Genomic DNA, 23049 nt, shown 5'->3' with positions numbered 1-23049 from the left:
AGAAAAAAAGGTGTCGTAAAGAGAGCCAAAATGGCTTTATGGCTAGGGGTGGTAAAGGACCTAAAATTTTGAACTAAAAAATCTAAGAGCCGGGCTCTAAAAGAGCTGGAATTTAATCTTATATAATTTTGAGCTAAAAAATTTAAGTCCCTTAATGGGCTGTGAAGAGGCCACTAGAGCATGATTGACAAAGAAAGGCTGAGAAAATATATTTACCATAGTGGTTTATATTAGCATATACATTTCGTATATACACAGCAAAAAAAAAAAGAATAGAAGCCTCAAACCACTTCACCCGCTCAAAATTGTAAACGGCATATCCTTTGCATCAGTCGGCCCTCGAGCACACCGACCCCAAATGCCTGGAGTGGCGTGATGTGCATATGATCTGGGCCTTGAGAAAAACCAAATTTGCCACCATTGCTACCATTTTCTCCCACTCTGGCATGCAGCCCTGGCAACGTGTCATCATAAAAAATCATGACCTCTTAACTGACCCTGAATGTTTGAATCCGTGCATTGCGATGGCCTTGTAATCATGGGAACCCGATGTAACTGTGCATGAGTGTTTTGCCCGGGATCACAACGGTCTTGCTAAGCACGAAGAGCACAAGAGTTAACTCAAGCATCAGGATGGTGTTTAGGAATGCCCGGTCGACTATCCAGCCAAATATTGTGATGCCGCCTGGATTCGCTAGCAGGTACAGCACTGAAATTATGCAGAGAAACAAAGCATAAGCACAATTGCTGAGAAGAAAATAACTGCATCTGTAGATTGTAGTATTGAGATAGGCTATATATAAACAAAGCCATATTGAGTAGGATATGCAGTGTGCTCATCAAACAATAATGTTGAACATTTGAAGAAATACTATGCGATGCGGACTCAGAGGAAGCTTTGGATTACTTACCAAGTGATTCTCTCTTGTGGTATGAAGACATGTACGAAGCCAACTGCGCTGTGCCAGCAGAATTGCCATGTAGCGAGGCAGTCTCCAGGGACTCCAGATCACTTTCTGAATAATCCCTCAGAAACAGATGTGCAGGAAAGGGCACAAGGTTCCCAGAACTGTTTGGGGTGGTCACATAATTAGAATCAGTAGAGCATGTTGCTAATGCGTGCCATCGACTAGCTATTGAAGAGATGTTCTGAGCTCTGTGGGAGATCTTAGCAGCAGCGTGTAAACAGAGGACAAGACCGACAACTTGAACAACTGAAGAAACCTGTAGTGTAAAAGGAAATCCATTCATGATCCAATTTTTCAAGAAATTACACAAATGGAGGATACAACTGAATGTCAAAACAGAAGCATGTGATACTTACAGCTATGTCACCTCCATTGGTGAAATTGATCGGACCATTATAGGCTGTTGTCTTGAAAAGAATGGCAAACTGGCTTGCTGTAACAGAAAGGAAGAGCAGTAAGAGGAACATGCGGAACCTGTGACTGATCTTGGAGAGGTTATGGCGGAGCTGCAGGTGCTCTTTCAAATAGACCAAAGGATCTGCATCTTGCTCTAGAAGTTTTCCATAGTCGTCAAAGTGGATAACTTGCAGATTGCAAACCAGGTTGAAGAGCATACAGGATGACAGTATTATTGTTGTCAAATACATCCATGACATGATGGAAGCAAAAAATACAACACATGCTCTCCAGACCGACTCCTGGTAGATGTGGGGAAAGCGGAAGAGTTCTCGAGTGACCTTCACAACAAAGCACGGCAATATCCACCATGTAAGTATGCGGAAGAAGTCCTGTGGTAGATATTGCAACACTTGTCAGCAGAAAATATACCAAAGCTCTTAGGAAGGATGATACCATATTAAATATGAAACGTTCCAATTTAAATTTTCACTAGAAATTGCAAGGTAATCTAGGAAGAGCAAGAGCAGCTTGGTCAGACCACTTGGTAGACAGGAAATGGGAATTTGTACTTTACTTGACAAAAAAAAATCATAGCATTAACAACACATGAAACATGTCTATGCACTTTGATCAATTGCCTATAATGGAAACGGTGAAAACAAGCCAAAGAAATACAGGTTCTGTCTTCCAGAGCACAAATCATTGCTTAACCCCTAATCGTGCATCTCCATGTAAACAAAGACAAATCGACATGTCAGCACAAACGTGGACTGAGACTAGGTATCACAGGGCACATGAGCTCCACTCACAGGGCAACATTTTTTTGAACGATGATTCACATGGCAACGTTGAGGAGGCACATGCAAAGCACACATGCTGTTGTGTAATAACTGAAATAATAATAAAGCACTTCGGTTAGTCCTTCAGTAAGGACAAAGGCACAAAGCCAAGAATCCATCCTTCAGTAAGGAAGGGCGCCAAGAATCCAAGGCACCACAGACTAATGGTCGTGGCAATGGCATCATGAATTGACATCTATCTCCTCAACCTCAAGGATAGGCAGCCCCTGGCTCCACAAGTCAACGAAACATGGAAGCGCAAATTCTGAAGGGGCAATCAACAATCCATATATGAGGTCTCCGTCGAAACAGCTAGAGACTGCAACACGCAAACTTCCTAAATATAAAACATAAGCTGAAACCGACACCTAGCCCCAAAGTACTTGTGTGCCCGATGAGACAGAATCAAATGCCACCTGAATTCACTGATTCCACCTCGAATTGCACAGTTTGCACTCAAAATGGCACAAAATTGCATTAAATTTCGATAAGGTGGCAGCTGATCATCCACTAGTAGAGCAGCAGTAAGTAGAAGTAGCGGAAGTACCAGGAGTAACCATTAATAGCAACTGCTACCGAATGCTAGCGTGCAATTATTCGAATTGCAAATAGAAACTCCCATGATACCAAATTGAAATTCAGTGCAGGATCGCCGAGGAATCGAGACAAGAGCGAGACTACGCGGGTGAGGGGGCATGCACATCACCTGGATTTTGGCGACGTACTCCTTCTGGAACCGGATCTTCATCCCGACGTCCGGGTCGACGAAGAGGAACTTGCGGATGCCGTACATGGCCACCTTCCGCGACACGCAGGCGAGCGCGACGGCCCCGGCGGCCGCCTGCGAGAGCAGCACGCAGACCTCGAACGCCTCGACCTCGAACTCGTCGCAGGCGAGGCGGCGGCCGCGGCACGGGGACAGCGCGAGGGCCGCGGCGGGCAGCGCGAGGCCCAGCACGGCGAGCGCGGAGGCCGCGGCGGCCACGCCGAGGCGGGTCGACGCCGCCAGCCCCGCCGCCGAGAGGAACGCCTCCAGGCGGCGCAGCCACCGCGAGAGCGGCGGCGCGCCCGTGTCGGGCTGCAGCAGCGGCGACGAGATCGCCGCCGACGGGTGGTTCGGGCTCCCCGCCGGGAACGGGGACGGCGGCGGCGGGGGAGGCGGGCCAGGCGGAGGGGGCGGAGGAGGCGACGTCGACGGCGGAGGCGTCCCGGCGAGGCCGTCACCGGGAGAGGCCATGGGAGCGGGCGGGAAGGAGCTGGTCGGGGCTCGCCGGAGGGGCAGAAGTGGTAAACCACCGGCTGTTGGAGGGTCGACGGGTCGGCAAGAGGGAGTGGGCCCTTTAATACCCGCGATCCCTGGGACCCACGGCGTCCGGGTCCCACGAATCAGTGGGCCTTCCCGTGGGGTGGGGTGGAGTGCCAGGTGGGTCGAGGGATCTGTGCTTGCGTGCTTGGGGAATGGGCGGGGCCCGCTCTGTCCGAGACTCGTGGGCTTGGGCGACGGTTAGGGTTGAAAATGGTACGGAAAATCCTGTCCCGACCGGCTCCGTTTACTGTTTAAACCGACCGTAAACTGTTTTTTGAAAAAATGAGAAAATAGAAAAACAAAACGGGAAAATGGGCGGGAACGGGAATGGTGGGATGTTTTCCCGACCGTTTTCACGGTTCCCGTTTTCAGCCGGGAAAATTCCCGCGGGAATTCCCGTATTTGTCGTAGTCGGCTGTATTACCTGTGTTGGAAACGTGAATTGTTGTTTGCATGTGTTCCAACGTGAATTGTGAATTCGTGATTCACTTTACCTGTGTTTCTTAGTTATACGAGTCTTGTTTCCATGTTATTTATGCATAGTTGTAATTATTTTATCGAGTTAAATGTTTGAAGTGGTTGTATGTATTTTTCCGTTTTGAGTTATCGATTCCCGATCGTAATCGGCATGCTCCCGACCGATTGATTCCGTTCCCGATATCCCGTAATACCGATTTCGTTTTCCCGTCCGATTTTTCCGTTCCCGTTTCTGTTCCCGACCAAAAAATACCGTTGCGGGAACGGTTGAGGGGTTTTCCCGACCGTTTTCATCCCTAGCGACGGTGGGGGCAGAGAAGCAGGTGAACACATGGCGAGATCGCGGGCGGGGGATAAGGCGGCTCGGCTCCACTGGAGAGCGCGCGTGGGAGGGGGAGAAGCCGAGAAGGCGAGAAGGATCCACATGGCTGGCTGAGGTGTGAGCAGGGTTCAACAAGCCGGTGGGAACCGGTCCGGTCAAACCGGTTCGGTCTGGTTCCGGTTTGGGCCGGTACCAAATCGGCCCAAATTCAAAATTAAAATTTAAATTCAAAAAAATGAAAAATTCTCAAAAAATTCTTAAAAATACTTCAAGGTGCGACGAATCTAATGGTATCAAATTTTCTCAAAAATTCGTTCATTTAGTATAGTTTGCGGGGATTTGAAGTTAAACAAAAAAAACGTGCATACAAAAATATACAAATACAATGTAAAAGTAGTACAAAAGAGAATTGGAGGGTTCATTTAGACTAAAATATGTTATATAAACATTTATTTAGTATACTTTGCGGGCATTTGAATTTAAACCAAAAAAGAAATTTTTTTTTGAATTTGACCGGTTACCACTCAAACCGACCGGTAAACCGATCAAACCGACTGGTAAGCCGTTCGGAACCGATTGAACATGCGATTTTGAATTTGATTTTGAATTTGACCGGTTCCACCGGTTTCCGATCAAACCGGTCCGGTAAACCGCTACCGGACCGCACCGGTTTGACCGGACCGGTCGGTTTACTTAACCCTGGGTGTGAGGAGCTGCCGCGGGCAGGTGCAAAGCTGATTGTGAAAGCAGATCAGAGTCAGAGATCATCCGAAAGTAACTTGGAGTTATGAATATCCGTGAAGAAAAGGAAACCATGCTTACGATTCAATTTAATTTCCCGCGGGGAGAAAAAAATGATTATCCTGAATGAGTACTACTACTCATGGGTGCAGTGTTGCGGTAATTTTGTTTCTTTTTTCAGAAAAAAACGAAATTTGCAGTATTTTGGGACAAGTACGTCGATACGGGCAGCATACGTGAGATGAGACGTGGTCATTCTCAGTACTGCCGGTTACTATACATGCGCGTGATGGATACCGTATAGTACGGAGCTATATTGTTTAACACTCGGCTGTGAGCTGTCAAATGCTTTAGTAGATTTATAAGAAAACACTGCAGGTACATGGTACTTCTACGTCGATTTTAATTTAATTGGCAATGGAGACATGGCGCTATTATTATTTTTCTAACTTTAAAAAATGAAAAGGGCAATATTGCCAGTCAACCTACAAATAACACTCTGTTCTGCTATCTGTGGCTGGTACTGTGATTTGATGTGAGAGAAAAATACTGTTGGATGGCTAATGGCTGATGGTTGCCAGCGAGCAGAACAGAGCGTAGGTAAGACCAAATTTGTCAGGTACTCAGGTAGATATCATTCTCTCTCATCGCTTGGATAGGCCCTAGAATACATACCAAGGAGCCACAAGCAACCTCAGGATAGAATAAAACTAGAGCGCCAAACAACATATGTTTAGCAGGCAATCCTGGTCACTGCTCATTCTCTTGCGTGCAGGGAGAGTCTCCGGTCAAAGCCAATATATGGCGATCATACACAGAAACAACGGGAGACAATCAGCACGAACATCCAGAGCACATTTGGGAGGGCGCCGGCCTGGCGTGCAGTGCCCCTAGGCACGAGAGCACGGCAGCAGTGGGCAGAGAGGCGGCGGCGGCGATCGGGAAGGCGGGGACGACAGCGGCGGCCGGGGAGGCAGTTAACACTCAGGTGTTAATCCACTAGTTAAATTAATCTCCGGTCATTTGTTTCAAACCATGCGACGAAGCACCAAACTTGTTTCTGTCAGCCCTGGGCCAGTTCAGCCGCCGTGGGTTGAGAAAGGATCGCCAAATTAAGCCGTTAAGCTAATACGCCCGATGTGTTCAAATGACGGCCATTACGCTTAATTAGAGGTTTAATTTGGCAATTCCGTCACAGGGACGAAGGTAACAGCGGCAACCGGGGATCGGAGGCAGGGACGGTGGCGGCGGTAAGGGAGGCGGGGACGGGAGGAGGCGCTGCTAGTGGATAGAGGAGGGAGGTGGGAGTAGATGTTGACTTTTGTGTGTTTACATGGGCTGTATGGGCTGTCTTACCAGACTATTTTTTGCCTTCCCGTGCCGGCCCATTAAGCGGGCCGTGCCTGTGCTCGGGCCGTGTGCCGCGAATGCGGCCCAGGCATGGCACGGCGCCTGGCACGGGCCCGGCACTAGCCCACTCAGTCACGGGCCGAATCGTTCTCAGGCCGCTTTTTCGGCCCGTGCTAGTGCTGGCCCGTAGGGCCTGGCCCATTTGAGCAACTATACATTTGGCGTCTCATTCATAGCCCACCGATCCCGGAGCCATGGCCACAAACGGCTCACCGCACACGGCAGCCGGTGTGGCTCGGCAGCCGGCTGGACGCCGACCAAAATTGGCAGCAGCCTGCAGTTCAGGGAAACATTCATTAGGCATGCTGGTGAGCATCATACATTCATACTATATGATTAGGGTGTTGCTTACTAGAGGTGCTAAGCCTCCCAAGGAAAAGATCTTTTTCAGCATAGAAGACATTTTCTCTCTCTCAAGTTTGTTTTTCTGTGTTGGAGAGCTGGCTAATCTTTACCTACATTATTTGGTCGGCAATTTCAGCTGTACTTGGAGCCATGTTGAATTATCCCATGGTACGACAAAAACAATTAACAATAGACAGATGTTCAACAAAATAAAATTCCAAAAAGAAAAAGAACTTATCGCTGCCACACATAACATTTTCTCAGACTAGGCGTGCTCATTTGAATTTTCAATAGAAGAGGAAAAAAGAAAACATACCCGTGAATTTACGGTGGGATTTGAGTTGGTGACCGTGCATCTTGCCTGGTGGCGAAAGCGATGCCTCATCGCCGGCCGGTCATCCACCCAGCATCCACCGCTACCTAGTCGGCATTAACGGTGGTGCCGAGAGCTTTAAGGTTTACTAGTGCGAAAGAAGATGATGAGGCCAAATGGACGTGATTGGTCACTGTTAAGCGTGACAGCCCCCTGTAAACGCCGGCAAAGTTTATTTGTGGTAAGGGAAAACGTCACCTGAGTCGCCATCATCCGGCGTGTCCTCATCCAACAGCTGAAGCTGGGCTGGATCTGCATCATGAGAAGAAAATGTTAGAAAAATTATCATCATTATTGGTAACAATTATTCTGGTCAATTTTGCCAGAGGCATGTTCTCAATTTGTGAGAATACATCTGGAGCAAAATAGAAGAAGGCAAAGGGGAAAAATACAAAGCATCAAATATTTCCATCCTCTCTGCCACAGCTAGGAAAAGAATACATCAGCATACAGCGTTTCTCCTTTATTCCATTACTTTTCATTGAAAATTTCCAATAAGAATAATCTTTTCACAAAGTCTGATAGTCGCTTACATCCATTGGAGGGCAAGGTTGCTTTAGAAAGTTCTTCTGGTTGTTTGGAGGCATCTCTGAACTTCCAAGTTCCAGACGTGAGAACCAAAACAAGTAGACAACATTAACAAGAAATTAGGAGACATGCTAGCATAAAAAAGTGGGATGAGCAACTGGGCCCCCTGGCTGTCAGAAAATGGAAACGGATGCATATCTACAGCCTACAGGAAGTTGTAGCGAAAATGACCTCTCATGTCATATTTCAATATAATGTTTTGGCGATTGATGACACACACAACACTTGGACTAATATGATTGTTAAAATGACCATTCTCAGGCTTTTAGGTTCAAGTGATGACAAAGAAAAGGTAGGCGTTTGTGCCGAACCACGTTACATGACCGTGCCTACTCGGGAGTTTGCATCCCTCTTGCACTTACCTCTTTACTTACCTTATTACGTTTCCGTATTTATTTTATCTTGCGTGCCTTTACTTTCCTAGTTAGTTTGATTAGAATTGGCTATAGGTTGCAAGTCTTTTAGGGGTAAGTAGAGAGTAGCATAGATAAACCTTAGTCATAACTAGCATGTGTATGACGTGTTAGGTTTATCTTATGCAAATAGATTGAGCCCTAGGATAGAAAGCGATTAGCGACTCTATTCACCCCCTCCCCCTCTAGGGTCGGACACCCCGGTGATCCTTACAATTGGTATCAGAGCTTGGTCTCACACCTCTTACGAGGATTAGCCAATTCTATTGGTAAATTTGTGAGAAAGCTCGTAGGAGACCCGTCGACTTAACCGTCGAGCGAGTATTATGTCCGGGGAAGGGATGAGTACCGATAGAGCTCCGTTTTTCGATGGCACGGGTTTTCCTCGGTGGAAAGTGCTTATGCAAGCACATCTCCAAGCCCGTGGGCTTGATGTTTGGCGTGTCACCGAAGTAGGCATGAAAAATGAGAATAAGGCCGAGAGACAATATGATGCCATTGCAAAATCAATTCTATTGTCTTCTCTATGTGATAGTGTGTTTAATCGTGTTTTTGCTAATGAAAATGCTCATAAGCTATGAAAGCAAATTGTCGAGAATCATGAGGGCACAAAAGGATGTTGCCAATCAAAAATATCATATTCTCGGCGAGGAGCTTAGTAGCTTTAAGCAACTTCAAAATGAAAATGCTCATGACATGTACTCACGATTAAATACTCTTGTCAATGAAAGTAATGCCTTAGGTCTTAATCAAGTCAAAGATGAGGAAATTAACCGCAAGATCCTCCGAAGCCTTCGCAAGCCCGATTATGACATCATCAACACACTCTTGCAAAAGGAAGACTTGGTCAAGCTTACACCCAACCAAGTCATCAATCAAATCATTGCCCATGAATATAGTATGTGAATGACAAAGAAGAAAGAGTAAGAGTCCACCTCTTCTTCAAGCAAAAAGAGTCTCGCCGCCAAGCACTCATGCAAGCACCAACCAAGGCGACAAGACTCATCAAGCTCAAGTGAACAAGAAGAAGATGAGGAAGATAGTGATGATGAATCAAGTTCAAGTGATGAAGAATATCCAAGGGCCGTGCTATACCATCACCGCAAGATTGTCGAGCATGTACATGAGCTCTATGAGCTTGGGTACAAAACACTCATTAGAGGGAGTGCGGTTGGGATGGAGAAGATGACAAAGAGAAAGAATAAATCAAAACCTCAAGCTCTTTCCGCCATCTACAAGCCCAAGAAAAGTGGTGAAAGCTCAAGTCACAAGAAAAATTCCAAGAGCTCCACCACCCATCGCCCTCGGAGATTATCACCACCACCCATGTGTCTTATGGCACTAGGTAATAACGATGTAAGTGATGACTCCTCCTCCAATGATGAATCCGATGTTGAAACCGATGAAATTAGTGAGATGATGACACTCCTCCATAATCAACAAGAATATCTCACTAAACAAAATGAAGAAATGAAAACTCTCAAGGCTAAAGAAAAACTTCATGCTTCATTTGTCTCAAGATATGAGAACTTGCTAAACAAATTCAATTTGTTAGACAATGAGCATAAAGAACTTAAAATGAAATATGAGAGTCTTGAATCTAAAAGTGAATCATCATCGGATAAATCTTTTACTTGCCATATTCCTTGTGCTATTCCCATTGACAAGGTAGATGTGTTTACCTCTTGTGATCTAACCCCTTGTAATGAAAATGTGATTGTAGAAACATGTGATGATCTCATTGCTAAGGAAAATGATGAGCTTAAACAAGAGGTAGAAAGGCTAATGGAGGACTTGAGGCGGCTCAAAGGAAAGTATACTCAAGAGCAAGTCCAACCTTCTCAAGATAACACCTCCGCGGGCATGAAGAAGTTTGAGAAGGGAGAAACCGTGACTTGCTTCAAGTGTCACAAAGAAGGCCACAAGTCTTACCAATGCAAGGAAAAAGAGGGTCAAGCAAAGGGCAAAGAAAATGGTAAGCCCAAGAACTTGAACAAGAACAAGAAGGCTAAGAAGATCAAGAAAAACTCATCTCCATACTTGAAGGCGTCCTACATGTACACCAAGCCCACCCACAAGAACAAGCAAAAGAGCAATCACTACATACTTGAAAAGAAGAAAAATGGCAAGGTGGTAGCTCATGTCATGGGGTGGAGAACATATGGATGGAACCGGCCTATTTGGGTGCCCAAGGATATTATTCATACCATGGATGGCTCCCAAAGGGTTTGGGTTCCAAAGACTTAGAAGACAAGAGCGGTAACGGGGAATTTGGAGGCTTGACAAGGTTTGGGATGCATGAGTAGGAATGCATCATGCAAAAATGAAGTAAAGCCAAGTTGTGGATTAAAGATTAGTGACCCAAATTTCCCTCCCCTACATATGAGGTAATGAGCAAGGTAAAAGGATGATCTCAATTTCATTTGAAATCCTTCATGCATCATTGTAGCTCAATGCCTCTCTAGGATTGCATGATCTTATCTTTACAATTGGTATCTTTCATTTGACATGCTTTCCTAGAAATTTCATATGGTAGGTTGTTTTAGTACTAACTTCTTATCTAGTGCAACCTACATGGGCGAAAACCGTTGCTTCTCCATGACACATATTTTCGAAAGAAAATACCAAAGTCTACAATTGGTATCAAATCCTTTTTTTAGTATCCATTTGGTGTTATGTTTTCAAGTTGTAGAGTTTGATCCCCATTATGTGAATTACAAGTGCATACATTTGTTTAAAGTGATTCAAACACTAATGCACACATTTAGGGGGAGCTAACTCTATAGCTTGTGTTTTTGTGACTAACATGCTTTCAAAGTGATATTTGTTGTATTCACACTCCCTTAGTCCATATGGTAATGCACTCAATCTTTCGATATCAAGATGATGCACATTGCAATGAACCTTACAATTGATATCAATTGATAAAGAAAGATTGGACAAGGGAAGAAGACCAAGCCATAACTCTCAAATGTTAAAGAGTTAAATGATATAGGGAGGCATGGCTAGGTATAACTATCTATCACTAGTGAATTTCTTTTGCTACTAATGCTCTTTGTTGCTAGTGGTTATGAAGCTTTTAGGTGTTTGATGACAAAGGGGGAGAAATGTACCCTAAAAGCAAGCAAATGATGCCATTAGCAAGGGGAGGAATGGAAAATGCAATGCAAAAGGATGCATGGTGATAGGGGGAGGTACTTAGTCAATGTGGGGGAGAAGTGCAATTTGATGATCCCCATGGACTAAGGTACAAATTTTTTTTCATTGCTCATATGGTTCAAACCACACACAAGTCATTGTTCTACAATTTTTTTTCTACAATTGGTATCAAGGGCTTTTAAAATGAGCATTGAAATGTCATCCAAGCAAGCTAAGTAGTTTCTAACTTTTCAAATTGTTATCAATTTCATATTCTTGCAATTCATCTTACTTGCTTTGGTTGTGTTGTCATCAATCACCAAAAAGGGGGAGATTGTAGCGAAAATGGCTTCTCATGCCATATTTCAATATAATGTTTTGGCGATTGATGACACACACAACACTTGGACTAATATGATTGTTAAGATGACCATTCTCAGCCTTTTAGGTTCAAGTGATGACAAAGAGAAGGTAGGCGTTTGTGCCGAACCACGTTACATGACCGTGTCTACTCGGGAGTTTGCATCCCTCTTGCACTTACCTCTTTACTTACCTTGTTACGTTTTCGCATTTACTTTATCTTGCGTGCCTTTACTTTCCTAGTTAGTTTGATTAGAATTGGCTATAGGTTGCAAGTTTTTTAGGGGTAAGTAGAGAGTAGCATAGATAAATCTTAGTCATAACTAGCATGTGTAGGACGTGTTAGATTTATCTTATGCAAATAGATTGAGCCCTAAGATAGAAAGCGATTAGCGACCCTATTCACCCCCTCCCCCTCTAGGGTCGGACACCCCGGTGATCCTTACAGAAGTCAAGAACCTTTGTTAGAAAAGACACTTAAAAAGTTATGCTATCAGTACTCTGCTGATTGCCTGATTTGAAAGCAAATATCCTACAACTGCTGTAAGTTAAAACATATAGTCAAAATGGATAATATGAATTAGAAGACCACAAAATTCAGGACAAGAGCAATTGTCTGAGCCTTTGAGACCTCTAGTTGTTAGTACAAAAACAGACTTAGATCTATAATGTACAGAAAATCCCTGTCATAAGTCATAACTACTAGCATCAAAGGTGTAGCCTTGTTCTCCACATACTACCAACAACTTTTTTTGGACCCGGGTTATCAGGCCCCCGATCTCGCTGCCCTGAAGTAAAATAGAGCCAACCCTGCCAATAACCAGCTAAGGCTGTCTTGATACGGAAAGGCATGCGCCCAATGACTGACCATGTCTGAAAGAATGGCAGAGCAAATTTTAATACATTTAGAACACTATTGAACTCATAAAATGACATCCACAAGGAAAATGATTTGGACATAGCGTACCATTGTTTCCAAATCAAACCGGAAGACTTCACCAACGAGAATCATCTTTTTGGTGATAGGATGCTTCTCTGTTGTTCCACCAACAACTACTATGGAGTTATTAACAACAACCCATGCAAATTCAATGTGGGAATCTGGCTTTGGCATTGGAGACACTTGCTTCCACTTGGATCCACCATCTAGCATATACACATCACCATACACAACCTGCAAGAGTGCCATTTTGAATCTGTAAGAACGAAGCTGCAGCAAAATGGCCACAAATATAGAAGAATTCGGACACCAGGACTAAAAAATTGGAAGTATAGGTTTGCAGGAACTTATTTGTTTAAAGAAAATCATGAAGAAAAAATAATTAAGATACCATCGTAAAGTAGGTTTCTCTCAACAAGTCAACATAGTCCAGTGCAGGTCTTGATGATGAGAAAATAAAACGGAGGTGAAGGAACAATCTTCATTAGGGACCATGTACGTACCTCATGCCTCCGTACACATTTAAAAATAGGTGATCCTGGTTTAGCCATGAAGTCTCCTTCTTGTCCACCAATTACGAATAGTTTATCGTTAGCTACAACACATGCCCTGCAAAAAGCTTGAATTAAGAAATAAAAAAGTATAGTTCATCTAAATGCCAAATTATTGCTACTGAGACACCAACAATCATCCCTCAAAAGGGCCAATTCCGGAACCACTACATAGGATGAACAGTATGAACGTCTAAGCACTAAATACCAACAATCATACATCAAAAGAGGCACCTACCATATGGCTATTGCATACAAATGGCACAAGTACACTCCGACATACCTATGAGGTCCACCGCGTGGTATGGGTACTTCAGCTCGCCACTCATTCTCCAGTGCTTTGCCATCCTTGACAGCAAGGCTCCAGTGCTCCAACCCAGGTTCATGACGGTCTTCTTTGCCTCCACCCATCACATGGAGCCGCTCACGCCAAAGCTGAGTAGCCGGTGCATACCTGAAAGATTTTGCATTTTTAGTCCTATGTGCCAATAACAGCTAGGTCAATACAGAATGTAAGCAATGAACCATCTCAGTAGAGTTTTAAAATATGGATTGGTAGTAGATAGAGGGCCTTTGACAAATACATGAATCCAATGTGCATCCCGTATCACTCATTTTGTAGGTTTAGGCTCATCACATGACATGCTAGCATATTAATTTCCAGGCACAATACAACAGTTTGATTCTTAGGCATCTAAAAGTGCTCAGACATTAGCACAACGTAAAACTAGAAACGAAATTAAAACAAATGACTTCAAATTCGTGACATGATTTGCAATGCTGATGGAGTTAACCAAAATTCTGAACTAAGGTGTCTATGATCATAATTACTGATAGAAGCAAAGAACAATAAAATAGGAAGCACATAAGCATCAATGCAATAACTCTGAACAGGTTATGGTTAGTAAATTTAACCATATGTACCTGGGCAATGGTAAAGGAGGCAATTCACTCCACTTTTTTGTCTGTGTGTCTAGAACAAAGTTGCGGTTTATTGAGGCACGGCATTGTGGCCCATATTGTCCAGAAACTGCGTAAACATATCTACCATCTGACACCATTCCTAAATGCGAATGTGCCATCTCCTTGGGCATGTCAAACCTTTCAGTCCATGTGTTTGAAGTGAAATTGTACACATCCACATGAGAATGAACCTGAAAACACAAAGAGCAGGACAACATATCAGGTACTGTCACTATAATAATCATGTTTGCTGAGTAATAGATGCTTGCCCTTGCTCACATCAACACAACGATACAGATCCCACTTGTTGAAATCCTGAACGCTAAAAGCAGTTGATACATGCATCATTCATCAATTTGCAATGACATATGCTCCAACTCTATGCTACATATGAAAAATTGAAACAAAACAGCTGAGCAATGAAGCTCATGTGACACAAGTTTGTTCAGCTATATAGAGTTATTATTTACCCCTATACTTCGATTATAAGCCTTTACCAGCACAACCAACAAGCTAACAGCTCAGCCAGCCCTTTCAGTTTAACAAGCATTGCGCTGTGCCGCCTGAAAGAGTTGGTCAAGAGATACCAAAAAGGAAAGGTTTCATAATTAGGAGCAATGCGAGATTAACTAAGCTGTAAGGTGAGTTGCTCACGTGATCGAGGCTCCCGTACCCAGCGAAGACGTAGAGGAGATCCCCAATCTGCACGGCCGCCCCGTCGAGGCGTGGCACGGGCGCCGCAGGCATCTCCTCCCAGTCCCAGCGCGGCGCCGGAAGGTCGGCGTACGTCGCGTTCAGGTGCCTCGCCACACGCTCGACGCCCTTGGCGCGCTTCCCCTTCGCCTGCACTCGCGAGGGAAGCAACAATGGTGGTTAGAACCACGAAATTTCTTCAGAAAATGGCCTTCGTGTCAGGCAGTCAGGGCAATGCGGGCGGCGCGGCGCGGGTACCGTTCTGGCGGAGGATGAGAGGGCGGAGACGCGGCGAGAGGAGGAGGAGGGGGAGGAGGCCCGGAGGAAGTCGGCGACGAGGGCGAGCGCGAGCAGGAGGGCGAGGGCCAGCGGCACGGCGAGGCGGAGCGGCAGGGGCCTGGAGGCGGCCATGGCAGGTTCGGACGAGGAGCGGGGGAGGCGTCGGGGGCGAGGAAAAGAGGGCGACGCGTCGGCGGCGGCGGCATGGACGAAGGGCGGCGGAGATGGTGGGCGGCCGCGCGGAACCGCCGCGGTTTGAGCTCCGCCTCCGCTCCGGCGTCCGCGGTTTTGGTGGCGCACGTGGGGACCAGGCAAGTGGGGGCCAAGCACTGGATTTTTATATTGAGAACTGTTAGCGTCCGGACGTCCGATTCGGACGGTAGCACACCGTGAGGCTAACACTGAAGCAGTAAAAAATTCCGCCGCAACATTACAACGTTCAAACATTGCAACATTATTAAGTCAAAATTTACAACATTGAACTGAAACATTAAAACATTCCAACATTGCAACATGCGACCATTCACATAAAAACTTGGCAACATTGAGGTGAAACATTACAACATTCTTCGAAAACATTGCGAAACTCACACAAAATCGTCGACGAAACATCGCAAATCACTACTGCAACATCAAAAGAAAATCACTGCAACATGCAAACAACTCGACCTCCACCTGGGCTCCTCGTCGGGAATCCATGGCCGCGGAAGGTGCGGATTGTCGATTCGGCGTCGGGGAGCTCGAAAGGGCAGCGGCGCGCTCGCCTCATCTCTAGTCGTGGGAGAGCGGCTGCTAGCTACAGGTCACGCCCTGGCAAAGCATACCCACCGGCCGCGCAGCTCACCCTCGCCCTCACCGCGGCAAAGCGGAGGATCTCCTCTCGGCGGCCCCTCCCGTGGCCCGGAGCTGACCTCCCCAGAGCCTCCTGCGCATGGTGTGGCACTGGGGAGGAGGAGGAGGAGCAGTGGGCACGCCGCTCGCCACCGGCACAGGCACAAGCAGCAGGGGATTGTGCACGCAGAGGAGCAAGAGAGGGCTCATGCCGACGGGATGAGCTCCCCCCGTGGAGGCGCCGCCCGAGGAGGTCGTCCGCAGCAGCCAGATGAGCAACAGGGACCAACGCGAGCGTGGCGCGGCTCCGAAGGAGTGGCAGGAGGAGCCGCGGTCGCCGGCGAGGACGAGGAGCTCACGCCAGGGGAGCAAGGGAGAGCGAGGTGGGGAGAAAATGAGTCGGAGGGAGGTACGTGGTTGAAACATAGGATGGGAGAAGGGATAAGGTTGGAGTGGCCGAGAAGATGAGAGCGTCTGATTTTTTTCGCTGCTGTCGGACGTTAGTTGCATAGCATTACCGATGGTTTAAACCAATTGTAATCGTGATGAGTCAAGATAGGCAACCACGTTCATTTTATTTCTTTCATGGTTGACAACTAAACAAAAATCACTCGAATCTCACCAACAAAGCAAACGGGCAGAGGCGGTGGCGGCGCAACGCGGGACGAGGGCAGCAGCAGTGGCTCACCGGTGGGCCAGCGGTGGCGGCAGCGCACAGTCGGGTGGGAGAGGGAGGAGGAGAAAGAGAAAGAGGAACCTAGGGTTTGGACGTGATCCAAGAGTTGTGGTTGTTTGCACGAATCTCTAATATTGAAAGAAGTGGAAGCTAAAGTCTACCAAAATATGGATAGGAATTCCGACTTATCTCCACATGCTAATGGGCCGTCCTACTAGGGCTTCCTATCCATCTTTAAAGGTCACTTGGCCCAATTAACTTTATACGAGAGATTAAACATTATTATTGAATACATTCAATATTTTTTAAAATATGTTCAACATTTGACATTTGAAATGTTGAAATTATAAAAATTAAATGTTGAAATTGATAACATGAATTGTTGAAATATAAAATTCAAAATGTTGAAGCTTCTTCTCATGTGAGTTCCTTGTCTGACCAGCTTGTTCTTCTCTGGCGAGCTCACGGCCGCGGGGAATGGCGGCGCAGAGGCCAGGGAGAAGCGGCGACATCCAACGCGTGAGGGGAGGTGCGACGATGGCCAGAGCGTGGGGTCGCAGGGAGGCAGCGCGTGGGGGCCACGGCGACGCGCGGGGCTGCAGGGAGGCGGCACGACGGCTGTGGGGGCCACGGGCGGCGCAACGCGACAGCAGCAGCGGTGGGCGGCACAGCGCAATGTAGCAGCACCGGCGGCACAGCGCAATGTAGCAGCACCGGCGGCAGAGCACCAGCGGCGGTGCAACAGGTGGGCGACGGCGTGCAGCGGGAGGAGGGTGACGGCGGGAAGCAGGAGGAGGGAGGAGGCAGCTCAGTAGCTGGGTAAGGTTTCGGAGAGATCCAATGGCCCCAATTGTTTTGCACGAATCTTAAATTTTCGAAGGTGGGGAACCTCAATTCTACCGGAAGATGGACAGGAAATCCGTGTCCGATCTACAACAACATTCATATAGCTACAGGCGCTCGTGCCCAATTAGTGGTAGTGAGCGTCAGCGGCCAACATGCGTCAGTCGGCGACGTACAGAGAAAATCGATTGACAAAGCAATCAGGAAATTGCTCGACTGTTCGTTAGGAATCCTGTATTCATAACGACAACTATTTGTTCGCGTGCTGCAGAGACGTGCATACAGTTCGCGTGAGGACTGTATCCAAACTGCAGATTCAATGGGCTGGAGTGGGCCGCCTGAGGTCTTGGGCCTTGAGTCCTTCCTCGCTCAATTGGCACCCTACCTATTTTAAGCCTGGATATTTGTTACTGCCCTTGAACTTTTTGTTTCTCTTTTTGGTTAATACCATATTGGCTGTGGAAGTAGGATTGGCAACCTTTAAATATCCATGACTAACTACATCATTAGGCCGCGTGGCACATGGGGCTAGCAATCTTTAAAATTCAAACTCAAACAGATCATTGGGATTTCAAGCACACTACATGATGTGCTTTTTTAAGCCTCTTTTTTTCCCTAAAGCAGATTTTGGTGGGAGACGACAGGTGAAAAAATCGGAAGTTCTCATCCTCTCGGCCACTCCAATCTTATCCCTTCTTTCATTCCCTGTTTCAACCACGCACCTCCCTCCCACTCATTTTCTCCCCACCTTGCTCTCCCTCACTCCCCTGGCGCGAGCTCCTCGTCCTTGTCGGCGACTGCGGCTCCTCACTATGCGGCCCACCCTCCTCCCTCCTGCCGCTCCCCTGGAGCCGCACCACTCTCGCGCTGGCCCCCACTGCTCATCTGGCTGCTGCCCAACTCATTTTCCCCCCACCTCGCTCTCCCTCACTCCCCTGGCGCGAGCTCCTCGTCCTTGTCGGCGACTGCGGTTCCTCGCCGTGCAGCCCACCCTCCTCCCTCCTGCCGCTCCCCTGGAGCCGCGCCACTCTCGCGCTGACCCCCGCTGCTCATCTGGCTGCTGCGGACGACCTTCTCGGGCGGCGCCTCCACGGGGCAAGCTCACCCGCTGGCATGTGCCCCCTCTTGCTCCTCCGCGTGCCCTATCCCCTGCTGCTTGCGCCTGTGCCGATGGCGAATGGCGTGCCCACTACCCCTCCTGCCTGCGCCACGCCGGGCGCAGGCGGCTGCAGGAGGTCAGCTCCGGGCCGCGGGAGCGGCCGCCGGGACGATCTCCTCCGCTTCGCCGCAGCGAGGGCGGGGGCGGGGCGAGTTGCGCGGCCGTTGGGTCTGAATCAGGGCGAGACCTATAGCTAGCAACCTCTCTCCCAGGACTAGAGATAAGGCGCGCTGGCCGCTGTTCCTCTCGAGCTCCCCGACGGCCGAATCGATGACCTGCACCTCCCGTGGCCATGGATTCCCTGCGAGGAGCCCCAGGGAGGAGGAGATCGAGTTGTTTGCATGTTGCAGTGATTTTCTTTTGATGTTGCAGCAGTGATTCACGATGTTTCAACAACGATTTTGTGTGATTTTTGCGATGTTTTCAAAGAATGTTGCAATGTTTCACCTCAAGTTGCAAAGTTTTTATGTTAATGGACATATGTTGCAATGTTGCAATGTTTCAGTTGGATGTTGCAAATTTTGACTTGATGTTGCAATGTTGTGGCGGGATTTTTTTACTTCTTCCACTGTTGCCCACCATCCGAATGCTAGCGCCCGAATCAAACATCTGGGTGCTAGCAATTCCGTAAAAAAAAAGATGGAAAAAAGAGAAAGAAAAAAGAAAAAAAAGAAGGGAAAATAATGGAGGAGATAGAAAAAATAAAAGAAAAGGAAAAAGTGAGGAGAGAGGAGATGGTAGTTAGGATGGTTGAATAAAATATAAGGTAGTTAGTATAGATGACGAGATATAGGAGATGATGGGTGCCGAAGGAATTGATATAGAGAAGAGAATCTCGATGATTATGATAGAATATTAATTTTATTTAGAAGATGTAAATACAAGAGAACCAGTGTGGATAGCCGTTGTCCACCCTCAAGGTAGGGACCTCAAGTCCCTAACCACTAGCGTTCGAATTTTGAATCCCACCCAGCCATACCCACCAGCCACCACCCACTGCGAAGCTAGTCCGGGGAGAATCCGGAGAGCGGTGTAGATGGCGGTGCCGACGATAGAGGTGACTTCGCTGCGGCAGGCAATGGAGTCCGTCCATGCTGTCCCCCGCGGCGAGGGGCACAGCGTGGTTAACGGCAAGATATGGGTTCGCCACACCTCCTCCCGGGGGAGCTACTCCGCTTCCAGCCAGAGGGATGTGGTTGGAGGGTGGAGAACAGCCGGTGCCTGAAGAAGGTAGTGGTCGCGACAGCCTCCTCACAGTCGTCGACATCGCCGTGCTCGCCGGCCTTTACACGTGGCCTACCCATGGGCCCGCGCCCAAGCTCCTCCGCCGGTACGATCGCCGTATCCTGAGCTACGCGCTCTTTGTGGGATACGACTTCAAACGGGGGCGCGCGCGTCATCTACGATGAGCTCCTCGAACTCGCAAAGGATGGCCTCCGCCACCCCCGCCTCCGTTCCATCGTCCAGATCGCGCAGGCGCATCAGGCTTGTCGATCGATAAGACCTCGAGTTATGCCAGCGCATCAACGCTTTCAGGAGCCGCGATTATCGTCTCCCTCGGCAAGACTAGGCGTGCGCCAACAGCGTCGGACTACATATAATCTAGCAATTTTGTTTTTGGTCGTGGTAGTATATCTGATACTCCATATAACAGAAGATTTAGTGGGTGGCAGTGAGTATAAAGGAACTCATATAGTATTTAGTATATGTGATATGACATCTACATGTCCTCTATGATGTTGTTTTCATTGTGTTTTGCACTATGCAGTAGCTGCATATTAGTCCATTGAGTTACAAATTTTCTCTGTCAGATATGTTTGGGACTTTGGGTTACATGAACTGCCCTGATAGGTAGCGGGTAACAAGGATGTCAACAAATAATTCTGGTATTGTTCTTAGTTGAAATTACTGTAGGTGAATGGCCTGTGGAACCATGAGTGTATTTTTTAATATTTAAAATAGTGGGCTAAGACATTTAGCGGTTGTGTTTGTAGAGGCTAAGAATGGATATAGCGATCTATAGCCTAGCTAACCCATTTAGCGGTTCTATAAATAACATATATTGAGAAATCAGTGCTTCTAACTTTTACACCGACTTTCGAGAAAGCGGTACCAAAGTAGTATAATACCACTTCTTCCGTGGACGACTCTACCCATATTACACCAAGAAGACCTTCACCTAGACAGTAATACTCTATGAGAACTCAATTCTTTATTCTCTTGTGTCATGGTATGGCAAGAGGGAAGGAGAATACCCTATTTATTGGACTCCAAGGTTTATATGGTTTTGACATATGTTCATCTTCTACATACTTCTTTACAAAATATCTAACTCTAAAAATTTCCTCATGCTTATTTAACCATACAAATATCTAATTTAATCATGAAGCATGGTAAACATGGTTCATGCGTTTAATCTTCTAATCTTTTAGAAGTTTTTCACAAGTCACAAGTATGCATTTCTACTTCAACACCATGCATAAATCTATGAGTTATTTTACATATAAATATGAAATCAAGAAAATTTCATGTTCTGAAGTACATCATATGCTTCATTCTTTCGTTGGCGAAATATTAAGTTTTGTAAATGATGAAGTTTAATACTAAACTAACAATAAATAAATATTAATTATATGGTTTAGCTAGCTAAAATAACCCTTAATTTAGCGGCTATAGCGAAATTTAGCCTATTGCAGCTAAAATATAGATATCTTAACTTCCTGCTCTCCCAAAAACTATAATAGACTATGGCGGTGATTATAACCGGCTATTTAGAACTTTGGTATTTTGTACTATGCTTAGTCATTTTCTTACAGTGTAGGTACTTCATTTTTTATGTTGATATCTTGCACAATTTTTTTGTTTATTATGTATTATATTTAGTTTCTATATGTATTGCTTGCTCACTGCTTTGTGGTATTAAGGAGGTGGTTTGCTGTTTCAGACAGCATGATACTGTTGTAGTTTTGTTGCATGCCTATGGTTTAGGCCTGTAGGATTTATTTTGTGCAGTGTGCTTTTTATATTTTCTTTGAGATCATGTCTGATTCTATTTTAACACGGGGCATCAGCGGACGGGTCTCTAAAGAGCGAGTGATTTCATGCCAATGCTCCAGCCATAGTTTCTGCGAAATTCAGCTATGGGATTGTTGTGATGCCTAGAGAGGTAAGAGGTTGGGGTTAGATCACAGCTTTATTTGTCATTTTCCCCCCTTAATAGCCTTCAACAGATTTAAATCCACTGTGAATACTCGTCCATTACCTCTATGTCGCTCTGCTAACAGTAGGCAGCTCACCAGAATATAGAAATCTTTTACTGACCATTGTCTTGACTCGAACTATCATTCTCAAAGCCATGAGAAGAACATTGATCTGAATACACCAACCAAGGTGATGTCTTCTTTATTAACCATAGTGTCTTTTCCTAAGAGATTGAGATATTCCTCATTTTCATTCTCTTAGTCTTTAAGCAACCAACAGAATCGAATCCACACCTTTCCGGCTGCAAGCTGCGCTAGGCGCTTGTTCATAAGCCGAAGAAACGCTCGGCCCCGCCGGCCGGCCGGCCGGCCGCCTGAGTTACCTGAGAGCGTGCCAAGCAAAGTTTTTAGTGATTACACTAGAGTCTGGACGACCCTGCAAGTATATATCCTTTGCTTTGGAGGACAGGCGGGTACGGTGGTGCCCTCTTCCCTCGGGAGGTCGGTGCTCGGGTGCTTGTTCCAAGAGCAAGGTTTATGATTTTGCTGGCTGCCGGCGATAAGAAAACACCAGCTCACACAAACGGAGGAGCGGTGGTGATGGATCCCGCCATCCTTTAATGCTCTCCGTGAGCGGCAGCCAATAAGAGTCTAGCGAATGCTGGGGCAGCTGCAGCTCAGTGCACGCCATCCGCTTGAACCAGCGTCTTGCAACTCGCTCGCTTCCTTGGCTCTTCTACTTTCTCTCTCTTTTATATTGGACGACTTAGTTAGCTTTTCACCGCTTATAATACTTGCTCTAAGGATGAAGGAATCTGGCGGTGGTCTAATTTCTTTGAGCGTGCTCCATCTAAATGGCCCGACTTTTTGGTACTTTGTCCACTGGACTAGAGACATCTAGCACAGATGTGCACGGGATACCATGGAGCCGTAGCACACCGGCATATGGGAGCGATCCAAAGAGCGAACACTAGATGACTAGAATCAACAAGTTATTAGTACGGGTAACCCATTCCAGGTGATCAAGGCCGGTCGCATGCAACTACGTTCCGATCTCGCTTTTTAGAGGCAACTTTAGGCATTTCATCTCTCATTGTCGCCCATGTCATATATACGATCGACCAAAGACTTGTATAAACTCCAAACCCGAAGTAATTTCTTTTCTTTTCTTTTTTTTGAAAAGTTGAATCTGAAGCAATTCAGGCTCACGTTTACAGGCAGGCAGCTGATTCAGA

General features: G+C 46.5%; 2 protein-coding genes and 1 long non-coding RNA gene across 3 annotated transcripts; all 3 read right to left on the bottom strand.

Moving 5' to 3' along the window:
• Positions 1-184: 184 nt before the first annotated feature.
• Positions 185-3443, bottom strand: LOC120711296. Its single transcript, XM_039996762.1, has 4 exons — positions 2913-3443; positions 1325-1756; positions 912-1224; positions 185-709 (listed from the first exon to the last, which is right to left on the bottom strand). The coding sequence occupies exons 1-4, from the start codon at positions 3441-3443 to the stop codon at positions 537-539; spliced, it is 1449 nt and encodes a 482-aa protein (XP_039852696.1). The 3' UTR covers positions 185-536.
• A 3562-nt stretch (positions 3444-7005) lies between these two features.
• Positions 7006-7918, bottom strand: LOC120713863. The gene is made up of 2 exons (XR_005691300.1): positions 7714-7918; positions 7006-7432 (listed from the first exon to the last, which is right to left on the bottom strand). It is a non-coding gene; the product is annotated as an uncharacterized LOC120713863 (long non-coding RNA).
• Positions 7919-12223: 4305 nt separating this feature from the next.
• On the bottom strand, positions 12224-15413 carry LOC120711295 (kelch repeat-containing protein At3g27220-like). The gene is made up of 7 exons (XM_039996761.1): positions 15085-15413; positions 14788-14976; positions 14095-14324; positions 13454-13624; positions 13123-13228; positions 12647-12853; positions 12224-12552 (listed from the first exon to the last, which is right to left on the bottom strand). Exons 1-7 carry the CDS (start codon positions 15235-15237, stop codon positions 12388-12390), a joined length of 1221 nt encoding a protein of 406 aa, XP_039852695.1. The 5' UTR covers positions 15238-15413; the 3' UTR covers positions 12224-12387.
• Between the last annotated feature and the right edge of the window lie 7636 nt (positions 15414-23049).

This window comes from Panicum virgatum, chromosome 6K (assembly GCF_016808335.1).
Source record: "Panicum virgatum strain AP13 chromosome 6K, P.virgatum_v5, whole genome shotgun sequence".
Classification (NCBI taxonomy): domain Eukaryota; kingdom Viridiplantae; phylum Streptophyta; class Magnoliopsida; order Poales; family Poaceae; genus Panicum; species Panicum virgatum.
The sequence above is the reverse complement of the archived record's forward strand: the minus strand, read 5'-3'. Positions and strand labels throughout refer to the sequence as shown.

Coding starts and splice junctions, on each gene's coding strand:
- LOC120711296 (XM_039996762.1), bottom strand. CDS start 3,443: ATGGCCTCTCCCGGTGACGGCCTCGCCGGGACGCCTCCGCCGTCGACG. Junction 1,757..2,912: donor AGTACGTCGCCAAAATCCAG/GTGATGTGCATG, acceptor TATCTACCACAG/GACTTCTTCCGCATACTTAC. Junction 1,225..1,324: donor CCAATGGAGGTGACATAGCT/GTAAGTATCACA, acceptor TTTACACTACAG/GTTTCTTCAGTTGTTCAAGT.
- LOC120711295 (XM_039996761.1), bottom strand. CDS start 15,237: ATGGCCGCCTCCAGGCCCCTGCCGCTCCGCCTCGCCGTGCCGCTGGCC. Junction 13,229..13,453: donor CCACGCGGTGGACCTCATAG/GTATGTCGGAGT, acceptor AGCTTTTTGCAG/GGCATGTGTTGTAGCTAACG. Junction 12,553..12,646: donor GGTTTGATTTGGAAACAATG/GTACGCTATGTC, acceptor CCATTCTTTCAG/ACATGGTCAGTCATTGGGCG.